Raw genomic sequence first — 20,617 nt, forward strand, 5'->3', positions numbered from 1 at the left:
TAACGCATGCAGTGACCAGGTGAACCAGGTTCATAATCAAGTTATTTTAGACTGGTGCATTTTAAACAGCTATAATTACTTTCTGCTCAGGATCTCATTCATAAAAATACCCAAGGTGCACCCAAACTGTATGGTGGAAAGTGAAATATTACACATGACATTGTGACAAGTTGTGAATTCCCACTTGGTGAAAGACGGAGTTAATTTATTCCTTCACTGCCCATTTAAATTACCGTCATTGAAACTCACAAACCCTTTGACAGAAGACTGACCGTGAGGGCATTCCTAATGGCACTTGGCACATTTTTTTTTATTTCTGATTGTGATGCTGAGCAGTAGAGGTAGTTGTATACTTAAAATGGAGCAATGACTTTTTGGGAGTCTTAGGATTTGGTTCACCTCATGTCAGAGGGTTGAGAGACTGTGCCTGAAAATGAACGTGAAAAGCTTGCATGATAAAGATGAGTAGTAAAGGTCATCTGTCTTTACTAGGGTTGTCATGATACCATAGTTTTTGTAGTTTTGTAGTCAATTCTTGTTACCAATTCTGATACCACAGCCAAAATATGCTATTGAATACTTATGGATATGAATATTAATGTTAAACAAATATAAAGAAATTACATTCAATGCAGTGAGTGTCTACTGTATTTCTCAAAGTCAAGTTTTTCATGTGGTTTGTTCAAGTAAGTCAGTAAGAAAAGCAACAGTTTTCAAGTGGTAGAATAAATTAATTATCAGGTGTCAAGTATTGTCATGTTATCATCCTCGTATTGAAAAATACAATATATCTATTTGGATGTATTTAAACTGAAATGTCTGGTATCTTGACATCTGTTTTTCCCCTCTTCTTTTAACGGAAGTCCCTGTACTGTTGACACCCCCTTTGTTGAAGGGCTTGTTGAAACAAACCGTTTAAAGTGTCTTGCATTTGATGGAGAGCATGGCAACATACTTCAGTTCTTATCTTACTGAGACAATCTAAAAATAGAAGTTATATACAGTAAATACAATGTTTTTGAAGCAAGACAAACCAACACAACAATACCTTGCATGGCCGACCACTCCTTCACCACCTTTTCCCCAAACAGGTGCCCCCTTTTTGCTCTGAGGGAGCAATTAACTAGGATTCAGGGAGTCTCAGCTGCCCGCTTCAGTGGTTCTCATTAGTCACATGACACTTTTTATACCTCAGAGTCTCTTCAAAGCTTCATGTTTGAAGACTGTGAACAATGGACATATACCTTCAACCTATAAACCATTGAATTTTGTGTAATTGAAGCTCATGATTCGTGCATGTTCAAAGGGGATGGTAGACCGACACAATGAGTGACAATGCTAGCAATGCCTCAGTTTTTTTTCATTGCTTAGTGTCAGCAAGGCATGTGGGGCTTGTTAGCATGCCCTGTTGAGGCTCTAGGCGTGAGAGATTCCCTTGCCTTCAAGTCCTTTCCAATGAATAAATAGAAGCACACTTCTAATTGGCTTGGGGAAAACTGTTTTTATCATAGCAGGTTAGTGCTAGAGAGGAAAGGAGAGCGTGAGCGTGAACCGCAAAGCCTTCCCACGTCAACAGCCATTTGGGATTATTGAACACAGCTGGGGACGCGGGACACTTGTGCGGCCTGACAATCTCATCCCAATTTTCACTGAAAATGACTTGCTCTTTCTGAGTCTATGCTCATGTGGAGCATGTGTGTTTATCTCCAATACAAAGATGTGGCCATCGAAATGAAAAGAGCATCAGAGAAACTTGAATCGGTTTGTCGTTGAGCATCACGAGAAGCGCTCCTGTTATAATTATGTGCGTGATTACTTGGCAAAGTGCCGCAATTAAAGCCTGCTTTCACCGTGTGCAAATTGATTGCTGGAGATACTTTTTGGGAGCAGAGTGAACCAAATGATCAATGAGTGTTCAGATGTGTGGTTCCAGGAGATGAAAGAAGCTTTCTCAGTCCATTGCTGGTGTCATTGCCGAGGTGACACCAATGCCATTTGCTTTGCTGGAGTGAAGTGGAAAAAAACAGCTTATTATTAGGGCTGTTTATTTTGGGGAATGTTTAGTTTTTGGCCATGTTCCTTGTAGTGATTTATGAAGTCAAAGTGCTCACCAATGCTGATTATAGTATTATTTGCAGAAAATTATTTATGCTTTGAAATTTTAAATGCATTTCTTTTTGGGTGACCTGATTTATTTATAAACTGGTTAGAATTAAAAGCAAAATAAAGCAAAATGAAATTTACAGTTAAATTCAATAAATCCAACACATTCAACCTTAATCCTTAGTTCTGCATATATCAGTGTTTTAGAGACTTTTGTGCTTGGCTTTCTGTAATCTGCATTGGCTGGTTTAGTTAACTAACTCAAGAAGCTACAGTACTTGCAGAATACTTTTACTTGAGAGGACAACAGGGAGCATGTGTATGGCAGTAAGGGTGGTAGTTTGAACGTCTCCAAGAAGGTTTTACCATGCAAAACTTTTTCCCAGTGAGCATTTCGGCTGTCTCGGCCACCCTGATTACTTTGCATGCCATGTGCTTTAGTCAGTGGATATTCACTAATAGGGTATGCATTGACGATTGAACGATTATCAGTTTAAACTTAAGGTTGGACGTGTTCATTTCAACTTACTAAAGATCCAGGGAATTTTGTTTCCTGACATTTTATTTGCCTGATTTTGACGCTGGGGAAATTTAAGCAAATTTGCCTGTAAACGCTAAATCCAGGTGATCACTTACCGTATATCAATGTTATATCGTCATATAGTCCAGCCCTAAAACTTTTATAGTTTCTGTCCGTGTTTATTTAAAAAACATCCAATTATGCAGAGTATACAGTAAGTTGTTGTCAATACAATATATAACAATACAATATATAGGGTATGATTTTAATTTACCCCAAAATTTAACATAGTTACACAAAATGATAACTGCAATGTTTCGCTGACTGGAGTCCAGTTGTTTCTGTGAATTGCAGTGATCCATTTTTGCTTCTCTTTTCTGTAGCTTTTGGCAGTCTGCTACAAAATACTCAGATTTCTCTCTCTATTTGTAGAGTAAATCTCAAAGCTTTTTCCCATTTTAAAGGTGTTTTTTTTTTTTTTTCAGCAGCAGCAGCAGCAGCATTCACGCTGAAAACCAATGTGGCCACTCAATCTTTTTGCCACTCAGTGGGTGAAACCACAGTCACTCCAGCCAATGGTGACCTCATGTGCATACCCTCTATTTACTATGCAGACCAACCTCTAAAGCGGTTTGATATGTATACTCTTTGAGAACACATAACTCTGTAATGTTGTCTTTTCTGCGGTGTGAGTAATGCTGAAGGGTAGATGCTTAGAAACGACCAGTCTGGACTCTCAGGCCAATTACCACATCGGCTTGATGATGAGATAATTGCAAGGAAATCTAAACGATTGCTCAGTCTGCTGTGGCCTGAGCTACTGCTTACAGCCATTTCCACTTTTGAATACATCGAATAGTCTGGCTAGTTTTAAGTTCTTCCAAAAGCATTAGGCCCTATAAAGCTCCTGTAATAAATGCTTAATTCGACCTAGTTTAGAAGTTCTAAACACACACAACTTTCATTTAAACACCGGTGATTTTGGAAGTTGGAACTTTTGAGTAGATGCGTCTCACTTAAAGATGGTAACATATACTAACCAGTAGCAGGATATTAAATGACTTCTGTTTAAACGGTTCCAGACCTTAATGCTTATGGGCCAATAGCAGTGTTTTATTCTCAATAACACACACACTCATACAGCTATGACCGCTTCATCGAACAGATCTGTGCATCACTGGGCAACATCCTTAGCAACCACCCCAGAAACATAAACAGTCAATATACTGTCAAAACTGTTCCATGTATTTCAGCAACATTAACTTTGATTATTATTTTTATTTTAATTAAGTATGATTAGCCCTGCTGCCGTTATGTCTACGTCATTAACCTTTCATTTTTTAATCCACCTCCTTCCCCCATCATAGAAAGTCTTCTCATTTGGGAGATACGATGATGTATGTGTGGAAGCCCACAGTTTTTGAAGTGCAGAGGGAATACGTTTTCATCAATGTTCATCAAGTTTAATGTTTGATATCGTCTAATCGTAATCTTTTACATAACTAAAACTGTATATTGTGTTAAAGGAGACTGCGCATGAGATCAGTTACTAGTCTGTTTTAATTTGAGCTATAGTATATCAAATGAGGCGTGTTACAGTACCTTTTGGTTTTGTAAAAACAGTAAATTTACCAAACTTTTATACTTTTTCTAAGAGTGGGAGCTAGATCAAAAGATAATCTAGTCTGGAGTTACACAAAGAAACCTTTGTTCATATGAGAATTGGCAGAGAATGAAGTCTTGTTTGAGGAAAACCTGAGTGAATCTTGTCAGGATTAATCAGAAAACATTTCCTCTTTGATGTACTGGATGGAGGGATTTGTAAAGAGCATTTTAGTGGAAAAATTGAAAGCCTCTGCACACTGGCCAGAGGTCACATTCTGTAAAGTAAACATCATGATTTCATTTAAAATCGCACAACCAGACATTTGACTATGGACATTTAAGTTTTGCATTTCAGCATGTTCTGGCCAAGAACTGCCCTCCAGGAAAGGGCTGTTTGATTTTTTTTGTTTATTTTTTTATTTTTTTCAATTTTAGGTTCAGGAAAATTTAAAACCAGATATAGTCCTGGCAGCAAAGTCAATGTGCATCATTTTTATCTATCTAATAAGTGTCTCAAACAAAACTCCTTTTGTAAGATTAAGTTTAAACTTTGTTTCTCAGCAGATCAATACAAATGTGTGACTCCCAGAAGTTGAGTAAAACCATCCAATGATACTGAAGTGGTAATTTTGAGAAAGTTCTTGCTAGTTTGTATGTGCAATATGCTCTGAAGTTCTGTTAACTAATGATTCTTATAGACAAGTCTATAAGAAATACCTAAAAATAGTCTTGTCCCTTCAATAATGTACAAGTTTAAGATCACTCAAGGGCTCCCGCTGTGTCAAAGGCTTTCACAACCATTGTTAACCTAGCTGATCCTTAAGAGCAAATGGTTATTTGCCATTTTTAGTGTCTAGAACTGTGCACATATGTGGTTTGCCAGTGATGAGCTTGACTACATTCTGCAGTACCTTGTATTTGGTGCAGTAATCTGATTTCCATCCAAATTGCCGATCCCATGACAGAAAGCTTTCCCAAACTAACACACCTGATTCAATAAATTTGATGTTTGACGAGTGTAGCTGTTGAATCAGGTTTGTTGGTTTAGTTATGGGTCTGAAAAAGGAATATTTTTGCCATTGGCCTTCATTATTGGAGTTTGGAAGGCAGTGGTGTGTTTGTAGCCAGTCAGAACCGAATATGTTTGTGTGTTTCTTAATACAGCCTTGGTAAAGAGATCAAATTAGCCTTTTAGACTATGAGCGGGGGTTCGGGGGCAAACACCCCTGGAAGAGAGGTTTTAAACATTTTAAAGTTAAGTGCATCAATCGGGTGCTTTTTGGCAGGCTACCGTCTAGTTGATTAATGAGATTTTTAACTGAATAGAAATCGAATCCTGTCCAGCTAGGAATGTCTATGATGTGTGGTTTCATCATTATGAATTTTTGGGTAAAAAGTTGGCGGATCAAGTACTGCTGGCGTTCCATTTGATATTTTAAAATCACAGATTCTGATCACAGATTACAATATGTATAATTTTAAAAATGTATCACATTCCCATTTTATTTCAGTAGGTTTTGTAAATGCACAGATCCAAAGAACAGGAAATCACCCCACCCCCTTTGACACTGTACTGATTTTGAAAGGAAAGCTTTACTTTATAGAGTTCTTTCCTGCAGTCTTATTAGCTGCAGTCGTATTTGTAAGTGCTTTTTTCCAGTCATAAATGGCGGAACTTTCTACAAGAAAAATATATTTTAGTCAAAAGCAATTTGAGTGTGGATGACGATAGCTTTGGGTACATTCAATGTTCTGCTCGGAAATGATATGCTCTTATAGAATAAAGCGTTTTTGGTGCTCATATCTTTGTTGATAGTTAGCTATGGATGTCAGCTGAACCTGCTGTGTTGAAGTATGAGAAGGCAAGACATTTGAATTGCATCAATACTGAACATCTACAGTAAAATCTTATATTGTGAAGCATAAAGCTATTTTTGTGGTTTGAAGTCATTGGCGTCATTAAGCTCTTCAGAACCTTTTTTCTGTATTATAGTGTATATAGTAATTAGCGCTAACACTTCCTTTGCCGCTCGTAGCATATGCTAATGGTGCAGCTCTGGGCTATGGATGAGCTCTCAAGTGAGTAAATGGCACAAATGAATCCTCCATACGCTCCATTTTTGAAACCGCCACACTCTATACAAGAGGCAGTTTATGAGAAGGTCGCGAATGAAGGTTGATGAGAGACAGAGAGGTAGATGCACTCTGAGAAAAAGAGCAAAATGGATTCTCAAAGTCATATCAACAAACCTGAGATTAACATACTGTTAATGAAGTATGTTACAAAAGGAAATTGGGGCCACAGAGCGCCTGCAAATCCATCTGGCAAAGTCATTCTCATCAGTATGTTTGGAAAACAGTTCTGAGACTTTACTTTCCAGTGTGGCGCACCCAAAGGTATAGAGTTGTTGTCAAAATTAAAAGAATGTTGTCCTTGACCCTTTTGAATTCATTTCTCCTTACTTTTAACATTTAACTTTGCCATTTTGAGACTATTTCCAAACTAAACTGTCACAGTGTGCTTCATAAATATTAAATTCTTGAACTTTTGTTTAGTCCATGGGGACAAGATTTAACTAGCCTCTGTTCTTAATAGGACACTCCGTTGGGACATTTACTGTGTCAGATAAACATGTCTTCTAAGAATGGATGTTGTGGTCATTGGCCTTTTAAAATGCTTCTTAATACCCCAGTTGCCAATACCAAAGTGAGAATGTGTTTTTTGCTTATACATTTTAAAAAGGTCTGTTTCATCTGGAATAAAACAGTAACAAAGCTTTTGTAAAACGTTTTAGTCCGATTTGAAATCGGTGTGGTTTTTGTGAAGTTGGATGAACAGACATAAATAATGTGATTACAACTCAATTGGCTTCTTCAATAAAGCTAAAGTCTCAGCATTGTGTGCTTTCTCTGAAAGATTTACCTGTCAGAATGCAAGGTAGTGCCTAAAGTAATGCCATAACCGGCCCCAAAAAGAAAAAAAAATTAGGCTCGTTTGCATGTAGTTGTCACTGCATTTTGAATGGTGTAAAATGTTTTGAAGTCTGACAAGTCACACAGTTGTGTTTTCATAGTTGACATTGCTATTATTTCCAAGTATTATGTCCATCCTTACAGTTTACTGTTCCTGTGTCTTCATCCACCACTCTGGCGCCTTCCCTTAAGGTAGTGTTGATCAGCGTTCCTGTGCCATGTCTTAAGCTGATGTTGCCCGCAGTACAAAGCTTTTTGAAATAATTACCCACACTGCTGGGTAGGAGGATTCACACCACCTCCTTCAGCCATTCATTCAGTTTGGACGCCTCTCTCTTTTGGCTTTAGGAAATCCCAGCTCCTTCTGTATTACTGTTACTGAAAGAGCCTGTGGGTTTTCCAGGCAAAGCTTTTATATTTGATTTCAGAAGTCATGGCATTGAATATGGGATTTTTCATGCAATTGTTGTTATCTTCCCTGTATTTCAGCTCTACAAGAACGTATGTGTGCAGACTTACTATCTATTTTAGTTTAGTAATTTTACTTAGTTGTTCTGGATCTTCGACAGTACCTAGTATTAGCGTAACATGGTTTGCATGCAAAAGCAAGCCTTTAATTGAGCCCTATGTTCTGTGGAGAATCCACAAAGCTTTTCAGTGAGGAAATACCCAATTCATCCTCATCCGCACCCATGAGACAGGAAATGAACAACTTGGTGAGAAAAGTGAGATTGAAAGAGAGAAAAATAAATGAGGAGGAGGGAAGGAGGGACTGCAGTGCTGGCACTTTTTACAAAAAGACACCCAACTATTTCCTGCCAATACTATTCAAGGCAGAGTCAGCCTTAGTTACAAGGAAACCTTTTAGGCACTTATGTTTGGCTCATTGTCAGTGCCTAACAAACCTTAAATATATCTGTTGCGAAACTGTCTATAAAGTTTGTTATCCCCACCATACCCCGACTCTGCAACCAGGCACAATAATGAGTTTTCAAGCTTGCCAGGCTTTTGAGCAAAAAAGCCAGGCTTTTGAGCAAAAAAGATAAGGGCAGAGTTTTGTTCCCTTTTGAAAGATGTGTCCTGAGCCCCTCTGACCTACGTTAGTCTGCATTGAGACAGATAGCTTCTCTCCAGTGCTGTGCTCATCAGAGGTGAAAATTGCCAAGTCCGTGAAGCCAACGCCACTGGGCCTAGATCAGCTGTTCCTCCACCTGGCCGGATTACGGAGGTATGGAACCTATACAGAAGGTACTGACAGGGTTCAAAAGTTTACATGTTCAAGTTGCCATCCACAGGGATCCAGCCTATGATGTGTCAGAGATCACAGAGATGTCAAGGAAAAGTGGGTCACAGTCAATATGGAAATTATTGTTGACAGATGGAAGACTGTGTCCTTAATGTAGGTTCTTGAGTACACTTTGAAAAATAAAGTGCCCCCTTTTAGAGCTGTACTGAGCTTGTGGTAGAGCTGTACTGTTGTCATTGTGTAGTCAGGGTGTTTTTTTGTTTGTTTTTTTTGCAAGTAAAGGGTTCTTGCAAGTAAACTTCAATGACTCTAAATATGTACCCATGTGCTTTTGGTTTCTTTCTGGCACCAACACCACTAGATCACACTGAACCCTTTTTCATCCAGAATTGTGCTGGTGCTTGTGCCGGAGCTAAACAATAGGGGTACAACAGCTTTTCTTTTGGGGCAGTATCATCAAAAAGGTATGAATATGTACCCTTTAGGGGTAGATGAGGTACAAAGGTGAACCTTTGGAGGGTGCTGTCTCATTGACAGAAGTTGTACCCCTAAAGGTACAAAACAAATTCTGACAGTGCATTGATTTTTAGTGCAGTTATGATGTAACTGACTGGTACTTTATAATCTACCCACAAACAGTGCATTTCTGTCTTCAAGAGTTTTATGCCATTAAGGCTAAATCAGCCTTAGTTACAAGTAAGTCCTTAGGCAAAACTTTTTAACATCCAAAGCATTTTATTGGCTAGTTATTGGGTGCACTGGGCATTTACAGTATAAATAGCTTCATTTTTATAATGGAAGTTTTGAAAAATCAACTTAAATTTGGTGAGGACATTTAATTTATCCAATCTCCTGATAGCTCTTAATCAGCAGCTTTTAGAGACCAGTCTGACCTCTGTCCGTTCTCAGCACCTGGTGTGTGAAGAATGTATAAAAGTGTGTCAACAAAGAGTGTTTGCGAATAGTCTTCACATCTGACATTCAAAGAAAAGCAGAGATCACAAACCAAATGTACTGATCTGAAGGCAGTTTTGAGGAGTAGTTACACAACACTGAAATGTCACCGTCAACACAGTCCCTCTGAGCTCCTGCATTGACTGTCGGATTTGCTCTAGCTTTTTGCTTCGCACACTTGGCATGACGAATCGCTACTTGGGAGAAGGATGATACGCATAGCCCACACAGTAGGTTACACAACCAGCTAAGAAGTTGTGATGGGAGAGATCCACACACTACATGACTTTTCTTCCCTGTGGATTGAGCACACTCTAAGCCCTGAGCCACACTCAACATTATGCCCATGCTTACGAGAGACTGTATGTAGAACAGCAAGCTTCATGCCATTGTCTTGTACTAAGCAGATACATGGGCTTATTTTAGATTCTTTTCAATGCTTAATTCTCATGTTGTGTTGAAAATGATTAGTATTTTCATGTTTGGAGTATCAGAGACCCCAATGATGTACATATAAAAATAATGATAGTCATTTTGAAATCAACCTCTTATATTCCCTTTCAATGTTCCTCTGACCAAATGAAATCCAGGTAGGCAGATATTAGCTTTAGCAGGTTGTTTTAATGTTTAATTCAGTTTGACCCCAGATAAAACACAGGAAAAAAAAAAAAATCAATTGTCAAGTGTACTTTTACATTGTGTACTGTGTTGTATAAGAAAAGCTTAGTTATGTGAAAATAACTGTATACAAATAAATGTAATGCATTTTTACGTTGTATATAGAGTCTCTGAGATCCCAAACATACTGTTTAGTAAGTAAATTATTTAGGTTAATGTTATACTTTTTTGAGCTACTAAAAGGTCCTTGGCATCTCTCGACCCCAAACAGAACATGATGGTTAATCAAGACATTGCAGCATTTAGTTGCTTGTTTACCGTAATTGGCACCCTAATTTATTTCTGCAGAATGCTTATAAATTACAAATTGAGCAAAACCCAAGGGCTCTTTTGTTTGGCCGGTTTCAGTTTTGCATTTTTAAAACTCTCTCACAGCACAATAAGAATTATCTATTGTGTGCCAGCCTGCCTGCATCCTAGGCTGATTTGCTTGCTTCCGTTTGCACGCCGTCACATCACTGCAGATCCCTGTTCTGACGCGGCTCTAAGCTTGATTGACAATGTTGCTGCGGCTGAACCTTCGCCACCAGAATTGAACAGACGTTCCCTCTTCACCTCCGTCTACCCATCCGGGTCCACATTCATTTCATCTGCCGCTGCACATCCATTTGACACTCAAAATTCAGACCAGAAGACCCGAGCGCTACCCTGCGGGCCATCGGCAACCGTTAGTGCTGAATGCTAATGAGAAGTCTTTATTAGCACAGAGACACAGTCAGTTCTCTCAGAGTGGGTGAAGGCACATTTATTCAGAGTGGTAAGAGGCTGCTGGATGGGTGCCTTTCTCAATGGGCATGTTTTCACGGCTAGTCCAGATCAGCATTAATGCACTTATCAGGGCTCCACAGAGAAAACGGTCTAACACGGCCCGCACTTCAAAAGGAGCTCAGGTGGGTATACGTCCATTTGATCACCGCAGTAGGTCAGTGACGTCATCACAGCTCTCTTATGAACAATGTCCTGGCCAAGTGCAAAAAAGTTGAGCTAAATAAATATTCTTGTGTGGATTGAAACCTACTCCTAGTGGATTCGGCAGCTTTTCAAAATCCATATAAATGCTAATAAACTGTTAGCACAACATGCTAGAGTGCTATTTATGAGAAAATATGTTGGACTGTCTGGCAGCTGTGCTGTTTTAGTATTAATCGTGTTACTATTGCCATTCAGTAAGCGTGGGTGCATTTATTGAAGTTTATTTAATGGATAAAGTCAATTCTTTTCCAGGACTTGTCAATCAACTTGGTTGTGACTTCCTGACTGCTTTTCTCTGGGGAGGTTGTTGTGTTTGTTTTGTTCTGTGATTGTTGGCTTGTTTGCATTTTCATCTCAACCAAATTTTCTGCTTCAAGTCCTGTTGATTTGCATGCAAATACTGTATGCGTATGCCACATAAGTTTTTGACAGCATTGATGATGTTGCATGGTTTATATTTTCATTTGAGCTTCATAGGAAGCTATGTAAAGCCTGACAGAAGAGGATTTACCGTATTAAATTGAGTTATTGCTGTATTTCTGTTGGCCTGTTGAGTGTAGGACTGTTCAGATTTGTACAAGCCTGAATTGGATTGTCATTTTCATGGAATGTGTGATAGTGGAGGTTGGAAATGTTGGTCTAGGATTCATTTTTGGTCCTGTTAATGAGGTGGAACCTGTCATTCTGTAACATTAGGCACAACTACAATTTTAAGTACCTTACTTACACTGATGATTACCATGAATGTATTTACAATGAGCATTTATAGTAGTTAGACATCTGCAAAATGATACCATCAGTTGTGCATAAGCCTAGTTAAATGTGGATATGGCGGCCACACACTGTTCGTTATATGAACTCAAATCCACTGAATGAAATGATAAAATATTAAAGTAATTGCACCATATGGGAGAAAAGGTATCAAGCAAAGAGCATAGATAATTGGAACATGCTAGCCAAACAGTTGCAAAATGTTTATCTTGCATGTTTTGTTTAGAAATGAAGACACATTTTAGCCATTCAAAGTGGTTCAATACAGCGTTCATGATATTGTAAGCTGCTTTTGATGCAACAGTCAAAAGTTAAATAAAATGTATAGCAATCAATATATAATAATATTTTGTAATATCTTCTTTTAGACAGAAAGGAAAATAAAGCTACTTTTAATGCATACTTATTTAAATGTGTAAAAAAACAACAACATTGCAATCACTTCACATATAATAAAATACGATTATAAATCACATTTAAATATATTATTAAATATAATTACAGTTAAATAGTTGTTGCACAGAACGACACCAGAAAGTTATGGAAAAGGGGTATAAGGGGCTTAGAGGTCTGTCCCTCATTGTTGGACCATTGCATAAACTTTTTTTTTTTCTTCCATCCATTATTATGCTTGTTTTTATGATTATCTGCAAATGCCCACACATATTGTCACCGTCTAAAATCATTAGCTTCCTATTCATGTCTGCAGACATGGAGTGACTAAGCCCTTATTGAAAGTTACTTTGCATTGGCCAGCTGTTCTCAGCCTCTTCCGCCCCATTGGCATTTTGAAGAAACAAGATGATTATTATTTGTGTTTTTGTGAAAGAGAGAAAATTACTTTGGATTATCGGCACATCCTTCAGACTATTTTATACCTCCCTTGTCTTTGTTTCCTCGATCTGCCTTTAGTGAGAGTATGTTGGGAAAATGCTTTATGATTGCTCAATCAGTTATCTGTCTAAACTAAATCTCCCTAAGTTTGTCACAGTCCTGTTGTCCTCTGCACCCTTCTCTCTTCATTGCGTACTACTCATTGCAACTGTGACCCATTGTGGATGCTAGAGTCATCCCAACACCGTGGTAAATGTTTAACACAGAGCAGTCAAGCACAGTCTCACTTCATGCAGTCTAGTAGTATATTTTGTCAGAGATATGGTTAGACAGCCAAGTTATTGATGGTTGAAGGTTGAAGTTGAAGGTCGTTAACATCAAACATAATCTTATTAAAGGCGTTTTTTGTTGTTAAACAAACGGTTTTGTTAGTGTTGGGTTGATATCCAATGTGAAATGGATGTAAAACTACTTCTGTGCCTGTACAGTACTACTACCTGCAAAACCTGTTGAGAACCACTGGCTTAGACAGTCCCACCCAGTTTGAATCATGTTCCTATTCCATTTTCAAAATCGTAACTTTTCTTAGCCGCATTATTCATCTCATACAGCACCGTTTGGCCCATCAGGAGAAAGCAACAGTGATGTGAACATGCTGTTTATTGCCACCATCTTTCATCTGCATTGCGCGCACTGGATGCTAATGCAGGTCTTGGAGTGATGATTTCCTAATTGTATTAAAATTGTGCATGCTGGGAAGCTTCGACTTTTCTCTCTACTTCCCTATCTCTGTAAACCAAATTGAATCAAACATAAAAGTGAAACTTTGAGGTTGTTTACAACGTTAGACGTAAAAGGACAGATTTTTTTTCATTAGGCTGTCTCCAGTGCAAGTGAATAACTCTTAAAGCATACATTTCACTGCCTGTCTGTCTAGCCACAATTTTTGTTTACATCCATCCTGTGTTGGGATAAATTTGCACTAGGGATCAGGTGGGATGGCCTCTCAACTGATGAATGTCTTTGGACGACCACACTGCCGGATATCGCAACACTTTCCCATCACTCTGACATTTATGGCCGGCACAAATTATTGAACAACTTGACATTACTTGTACATGGCGACTCAAACGGAAATGACATTTTTCGTTGTTACTTAGTCAATATGTTTTACACCTATGTCACAGAAAACCAAAGGGTAATGAACACAAATTACTACAGAGTGTCAGTGTGAAGTAGAGGAAGGCATGTGGTGGTGATGAATGTATCTTCTACAGACCGAGATTGAGGGAAAACCAATGTGTTTATGCACCAAATCATCAATGACTGTTGTAGCACCCCTGAGAACAAGAGCAAAATGCACTACTGAACACGTTAAACGAAGCTCAACCAAGAGCCTCTGCAATACCCCAGTGAGTTATTGACGCCTTTTCCAGATTGAATCACAGCGCACGCCACAACATTTCATTTCATGGGTCTTATGTACGCAGATAGGAAGCTGGCACATCTAAACTGAAAACAGAGTGTAAAATGGAGGAAAATGGCCCTCACCATCTTAATCGTGCACCCTTAAATTATAATTTACTCCCTGAAATTGCTCCTGTGGTTAGCTATGCTGCACACAGGTTAATGTAAGACATATCATGTTGTAAAAAAGTGGTTGTACTTAAATGACGGCAAGTGTTTCACTTGAAAGCAGTCAACATATGTTTACTTGTATCAAAAGCTGACTCACAACATCATCTGAGATGATCTTGTGGTTGTTGCAGTGTAAGCATTACAACCTTTCCCATCTAAGCTCTGTTTCCCTCTCTTTCTCTTGGTTGCTCTGCAGGATACCCTGAGCAGCTGTTCCCTCTGCAGTAATCAGAGAGCGGGAAACCGGTGCAGAGCGGGGCAGCAATTAAATGCTAAACACCGTGGAACTGGTGCAGGAAGTGAAGGAAGTCTTGATTACGGTTCATTGATCCTTTTTAATGACATCCCTCAGTCGTATTGTCCCGATTCAGGCTTAAACAAATTTTTAGGGTTCAGTGTAAGTTAAGTTTCGACTGTGTTTGTGGCAGCAAGTTGATTACCACAGAAAATATGGTGAAATATTTCTTTCCTTCACTTTTCACCTTTCAATAGTTCCCAACTTTCAGAGTAACCAAAAATATGCTGTTTTAAGCCACTACTTTTTTTTCTGCCCCCCTTTTAAGACTCCTTTTCTGAGGTCACCGTTACATAGTCCACATATAACTTTAAAAACATACTTAAACGTCATGATTTATTTGCTGCATCTTTAAGTTAATTAGATGTTGTTAACTGATCAACTTTAGCCCAACAATTTTACAGAAAATTGAGAAATGAATGTTCCCTTGTGGCACCTCTGTACTACTGTGTAAATTGCACTAATGCGTTTTCTCATTGGGATTTTTTATAGATAGTGGCATAAATTAGAATTATTGCATTTATTAATTTAATTGAATAAGGTTGCAAGTGGTTTGGACAAAATCTGTTTACCCTTTAATCTATGTTGGGAGACAGAGTAAAAGAGTAAGTCAAATTTATTTTATGTCCCAACCCACATTTATGCAACCAATGATGTAGATTGAGTTTAAAATCTATCTATTTTATAAATGCATGTTATTGCATGTGAACAATTCGTCCATGCAAATGTTTTCAGGTTTGTTCGTTTTTTACCTTGCCATAACCCGATCTTCTGTTCAAACGACTAACTTCTCACTGTTCATTTAGTCCACATAAACCCTGCCCCTTTCTTACACAGTCAGTTTGTACGACTCTCAAAGTATTTGCACAAACTCAATGTGTGGAAAGGCTGGAAGCAGCTTATTTACGTGGCTCAGTGTGTTTAGCAGTAAGGTCTGGTGTAACACTGGCTGGTGCACTACAGCACTGACATCATTCCCGCTAGAAGGGTTATTTTCGTGCAGCCCCGAGATATTGGAAGTGGTCAGAGTCAGGTTTCAATACTTGAGTACAGAGTGAAGCACACAACCTCTTCATGACGTGGCTGGGTTCTGCCAGCGTGACCTCACTATGGCTCTCACTTATTGGAGGCGTTTCCCTGTCAACAGGGAAGAGGATCCCCTTGTTATTTACTGGCTGTCTAGTCCATGGCGCCCAGCCTGGGCTTATTAACCCCCCTCTCAAGTACATTGCGGCTTATAATATGATACAGTCAGCTAAGTGGGTTATTTGATATGTAAAAGTTTCTGGTAAGATCTTCAGGTCTTAATATTTGGAATGAACGTCTCTAATAGTCAGGTGAGATTGTCGGTTGAAAGAAAATATTTTTTGTTTTTGCCATTTGAGTCATAGAATGGGAATTGGAATTGATAATGATGAAATATAATGATGATAACTGCTAAGCCAGGGCTCTGACATTCTCAGAGCAATGGTGGGTAGTAATGAAAATAATAATAGCATTTAGTTGTGGTGTTAGTGTTTTATAAATGTTGTGATGATGGCAATGAGGGCTGCAACAATTAATCATTAAAATCAATGAAAATAATGGGTAAAATACAACTATCATTATCAGTTAGTCAGATCTGTGTGTTTTGGCATGAATGACTATCATAACATTGGCTTAACCAATAATGGTAATTTGGTGCAGGACTATCTGTTTGTTCAAGTAATGGTGGACAGAAGGAGTGTTCAAGAAATATTTGAACTTTTTAAATGCCATTTGATGACATTTCTGACACCGTATTAGCATACTAGCATGTTTCTGACATATAAAGATTTGCTATTTTGAATTCATCCATACTTTGCCTTACAGAATGCCAGAAATATTGTGGGCAAATTTGAATAAATCCTTTTATGCAAGGAAAGTCAGCAAACATCCAAGGTAAATTTACAGTTTTTCTAAAGTTTTCTGTCAAGCTTTAAAAATGACTGGAATGTTACTACTTACTGTAACACTTTGCTTTAGATGATTCTTCTGTGTTTTTTGGAAGTGTCTGCAACAAACATCTGGTGACGTTGGATTATATTAGATTGGTCTGTTTTTATGTCAGAGGCAGTGCAAGGATGAGCAGAAGGCTTCAGCTTGTGTCTGGCAGGCTGTGTGGAACACGCAGTATGTTATCGGGCCCGGGGCAACGGATGGTGTCTGTAGACGCGATTTATGCGCCGTGGCTCTGTAAGACGACAGCTGTTAAACATGCTGACAGGTAGCATAAAAAGAAGCAGCTATGTATTTGTGCCCAGAAAGCATCTTCCTTACATTTCAAATGTCACATCTACCTTGCCTCTGTTTCACCTCACTTTCACCCTCATGCCATGATGCTACTGTCTTTGACTGTTTGACATCAATGAAAAATCGGAATATCTTGGTGAGGCGTGGCATTGCCGCCTTTTGCAACGCTGATGATTTTTCATGATGATTTTTGAGAGACAGCGGGGACAAAGGAGCCCTGAATGATCTGTTCATTGCTGCTGTGCATTGTAGCTGTTGATTCACAGGAGGGGGGGGATTGAGACTGTGGCAGATGATAGCTTTCTGTCTTTTCCAAGCCGTCATAAACATGTTCACCTCATTCATTCAATGGAAAGTAGGCCATCCATGACTGGAAACAGTATGTGATGTTCTTTGTGGTGTAAAATGGACTCTGGTGTTTTGCATGCAGACTGGGGAAATGTCTAATGTTGTAATACTGTAATACACGGATACTTGTATGTGTTTGTGTGTATGGCAAAAGTTGCATTCACAAGGACACCTGAGTCTAAGGATATGTGTGTGTGCACATTGTAAATAGAGGTTGAAAGAGATTTAAATCCCTGAAGGTGTTTAAAGTGGAGTTACGACAGCTGCAAATGTGTGATTAAAATATTATTAATGTTAAAATGCCTCCCAATGAGTTACCACAAATGCCCTGTCTCCCTCAACATGATCCACTGTGTCTCTTGCAGAAATACTAAACTTAAGGTTTGGATTGAGACCACTAATACCCACATTAAGTCATTTGCCCTGTTTATACCTGGTATTAAGATGCGTTTTGGTCACAGCAGACCGCCTCGATCTCATGTGTCCTGCATTCTCTACTTGGTTGCTCCCGTCCTGTCATCCTGTCCCTCCAAGGTGCACCACCTGTCCTCTTCCCATCTCCCTCCTCCTCCTCCTCCTCCTCCTCCTCCTCCTCCTCCTCCTCCTCCTCCTCCACCACCACCACCTTCTAGCTCTCCAGGGAAGTGTCTGCAGTTGGTGTGGACTTGAAAGCCTGTGTCCAGCCAGGCATCTGTCTTTTTAACCCCTACAGGAGGTGCATGACAGGAGAGGAGACGTCAGGCAGATGTTAGTAGATGGAATGCAGACTTTAAGCCCAAATCCTCCTGACTAGCACATTGTGAATTAGCCCAGCTTAATTTCCCAAGCAACCCAACAATTGCTTTTGCAAGGATGTTAACATCGATATATTGGGAGGAAAGTTAGCTTTTACAGTATGATGCTGATTGATTTCGTTATTTTGGGGGCAAGACAATGATGTAGAAGTTTTCATGATGGAATCCAGCTCTGATCTATTTCCAGTTCTATTCCACACTCAAACATTTCCTGGTTTCTAAAGGTTCTACTCATCTCCGCTTCAGTAAATTTTGTCGTGCCGTGTTAAATTTTTTGACAGGATTGAAAATGAGGCTGTGAGGGATAGAAGTGCGGTGTCTTCAATGACTTGTACTGTTGTGTAGCATTGACAAGTGTATAGCTGACAAAACGTCTTAACTTCAATTTTGAGATTTTGAAGTTAGGAGTTTTGAAAATTGTCATTCTTCTGCAGTATTTCTGTCTTGATTTCCAGTACAAATATCTAAACACTCTTAAATGAATATACATTTACTTGAGAAGCCTTTAAGTATATCCATAATAGCCTTGTTTTCATTCACATTTATTGATGTTTGAGGCAATTCATTCCTCTTGAATTTCTTTCAGGCTTTAGAAATGCATTTTTGATTTATTAGTACAATAAGGATGAGTAGTTTCTGCTATTTGGCAAAGTGAAAGAATGCCATTCACTGAGTTTAAATATTGTCTTTCTTTACAAGAACAGTTGTGACCCTGAAATTGCTTTCACCGTCCATTCCATTTTCTTTTCTTTCCTTTTCTTTTCTTTTCTTTTCTTTTCTTTTCTTTTACAAAGCTTCTGCTGCCGACTTTGTGTACAGTATATGCTTGGGTGAGGATACAAACGGAAAGAGCACACTTGATTATGTAGTTAGGGCATGTTTTTCAGTTCATATTGAAGCTCATTTGTTCCCCTGCTAAAAATGAGCTCTTCTATGCTATCAGCTTTATGCAAGAATGCTTGATTTGGTGCTACGGATCAAGTGGTGGCTGCAGGTATAAGCTGGCAAGCACACATGGATTCCTGCCACATGGTGGGCACGGGTCTAATTCCTTCTTATTAAAAGCAAGGAAATTGCTTCTTTCTTTAACCCCCCCCCCCCCCCCCCCACACCCCCACCCATCTCTACCTTTTTCTGTCATATTCTTTCTTTCCCGCCTTCGCTTCTTTGCGGACTAAGCTCTTTCCACGCCCAGAGATAACGTGGAGCTTGTGTGGGAGCGATAGTAGAGTGTGTGAAGATGAGATTGGGCTTGAAGTAAGCAGACTTTTTTTCTCCTTTAGCTTCAACCAGCCTCAATGCACTGGTAGCCCAGACAGGTGTTGTATCACACCAGTTAAGGCACATTTCTGTAAAACAAAAAACGGCAATTCATTGGGGAAATATTCATACTTTACGAGATGGTGCTGGAGAAAGATGGAAACAGTTTTGGCATTAAAATGGTTCCATCAATTTTAATTTCCCTGCCTTGCAGTCCAGTAGTGTTGATCAAAGCTGAGAAAGTCAAAGTATGGACTATTTTGAGCATGAAGTAGCGTATCCCCAGAGACGCGAGTGGAGAGAATGTTCCAGAATCATCCATAGAGAGGCTTATGTGTGACTGGTACACTGCCACCTGCAGATAGGTGGGTTGCTTTGGAGTGGCAGGAAGAGTGTTTTTTTTTTTTTTTTTTTTTTTTAGTGTGTGAGAGAGTGAGATTTAAAACAGACTTGTACAGTTATCAATAAAACATGTTATTGTTCTGACCCTCATAGCAACAGACAGCAATTAGATGAATATAAAGCACAACAGACACATTGAGTGAAACAAAATGAACATATTGGAAAGTGACCAAAACAACCGTGGTCCTCAGAGAACCAGATGTATTGATCTTTTCAAATGGGCTGGCAGGCAGGCAGTAGAGGCAGAGTAACATGTAATTTGACTATCTATGCAGATAATGCTTTCATTCAGAGCTCAAGGGACATAGAACTTTAAAAGAGAAAAATGATTAAAGCAGCATCTGCACTGGTTCCTTTGGTGAGACATCTCTGCTGGATTTGTGGAAAGGCTTTCAGTGTACTTTTATTTTTTGTTTTCACAAATGACCAATCAATTAGTTTTGATATTGCAATACTAATGTTAAAGTACCGTTTGTTTTTGCAATATAATTTTTCTGACGCAATAGCCTAGTTCCCAGTTCCCAGTCCAGCACTGGCATAAGTAGTATTAAGTTATATAAAAGCTGTTATAATTGTCAATGTTTCGTTTTTTTAATGTGTATGTTTTTATATTCTCTAAAGTGAATGGTAATTTTATTCAACTGTATACCACTTATGTCCATGTTGGTGTTATTTTAAAATAAATTTCATCCACTTACTTTCACGTCCTGTACTTTAGAAAGTGCACATGACGTGAAGTTAAAAAGATTTTTATGAAAGAATACATAGAATAAACACGTTTTTAACTTTAACATGATAGTCATCATACAGTATAGTTATGCCATGAGCTTATTACAGTGACAAACTTTCAGGGCATTCAGAGGTTAAATGACTCATTCAAGGGGTCAATAGTGATGACTTGCACTCTTCTGGTTAATACCAGCCTTAAGCTTTGACCTCTAAACTTCAACAGA

At 38.8% G+C, this 20,617-nt stretch overlaps 1 protein-coding gene across 6 annotated transcripts in view; it reads left to right on the forward strand.

Moving 5' to 3' along the window:
• Positions 1-20,617, forward strand: part of grip1 (glutamate receptor interacting protein 1) — a 226,674-nt gene that overhangs the window by 38,762 nt on the left and 167,295 nt on the right. For 3 of the 6 annotated variants that reach the window (XM_084110702.1, XM_084110704.1, XM_084110705.1), the window contains exon 1: positions 10,860-10,969. The exons of the other annotated variants lie outside the window; for them this stretch is intronic. In XM_084110702.1, the coding sequence (XP_083966828.1) occupies positions 10,905-10,969 (65 nt within the window). In that variant the 5' untranslated portion in view covers positions 10,860-10,904. Of the gene's footprint in view, positions 1-10,859; positions 10,970-20,617 lie in introns of those variants that run through there. 6 annotated transcript variants of the gene reach the window in all.

The sequence above is a fragment of the Abramis brama genome (genome assembly GCF_963993115.1).
Source record: "Abramis brama genome assembly, chromosome: 4".
Lineage (NCBI taxonomy): Eukaryota > Metazoa > Chordata > Actinopteri > Cypriniformes > Leuciscidae > Abramis > Abramis brama.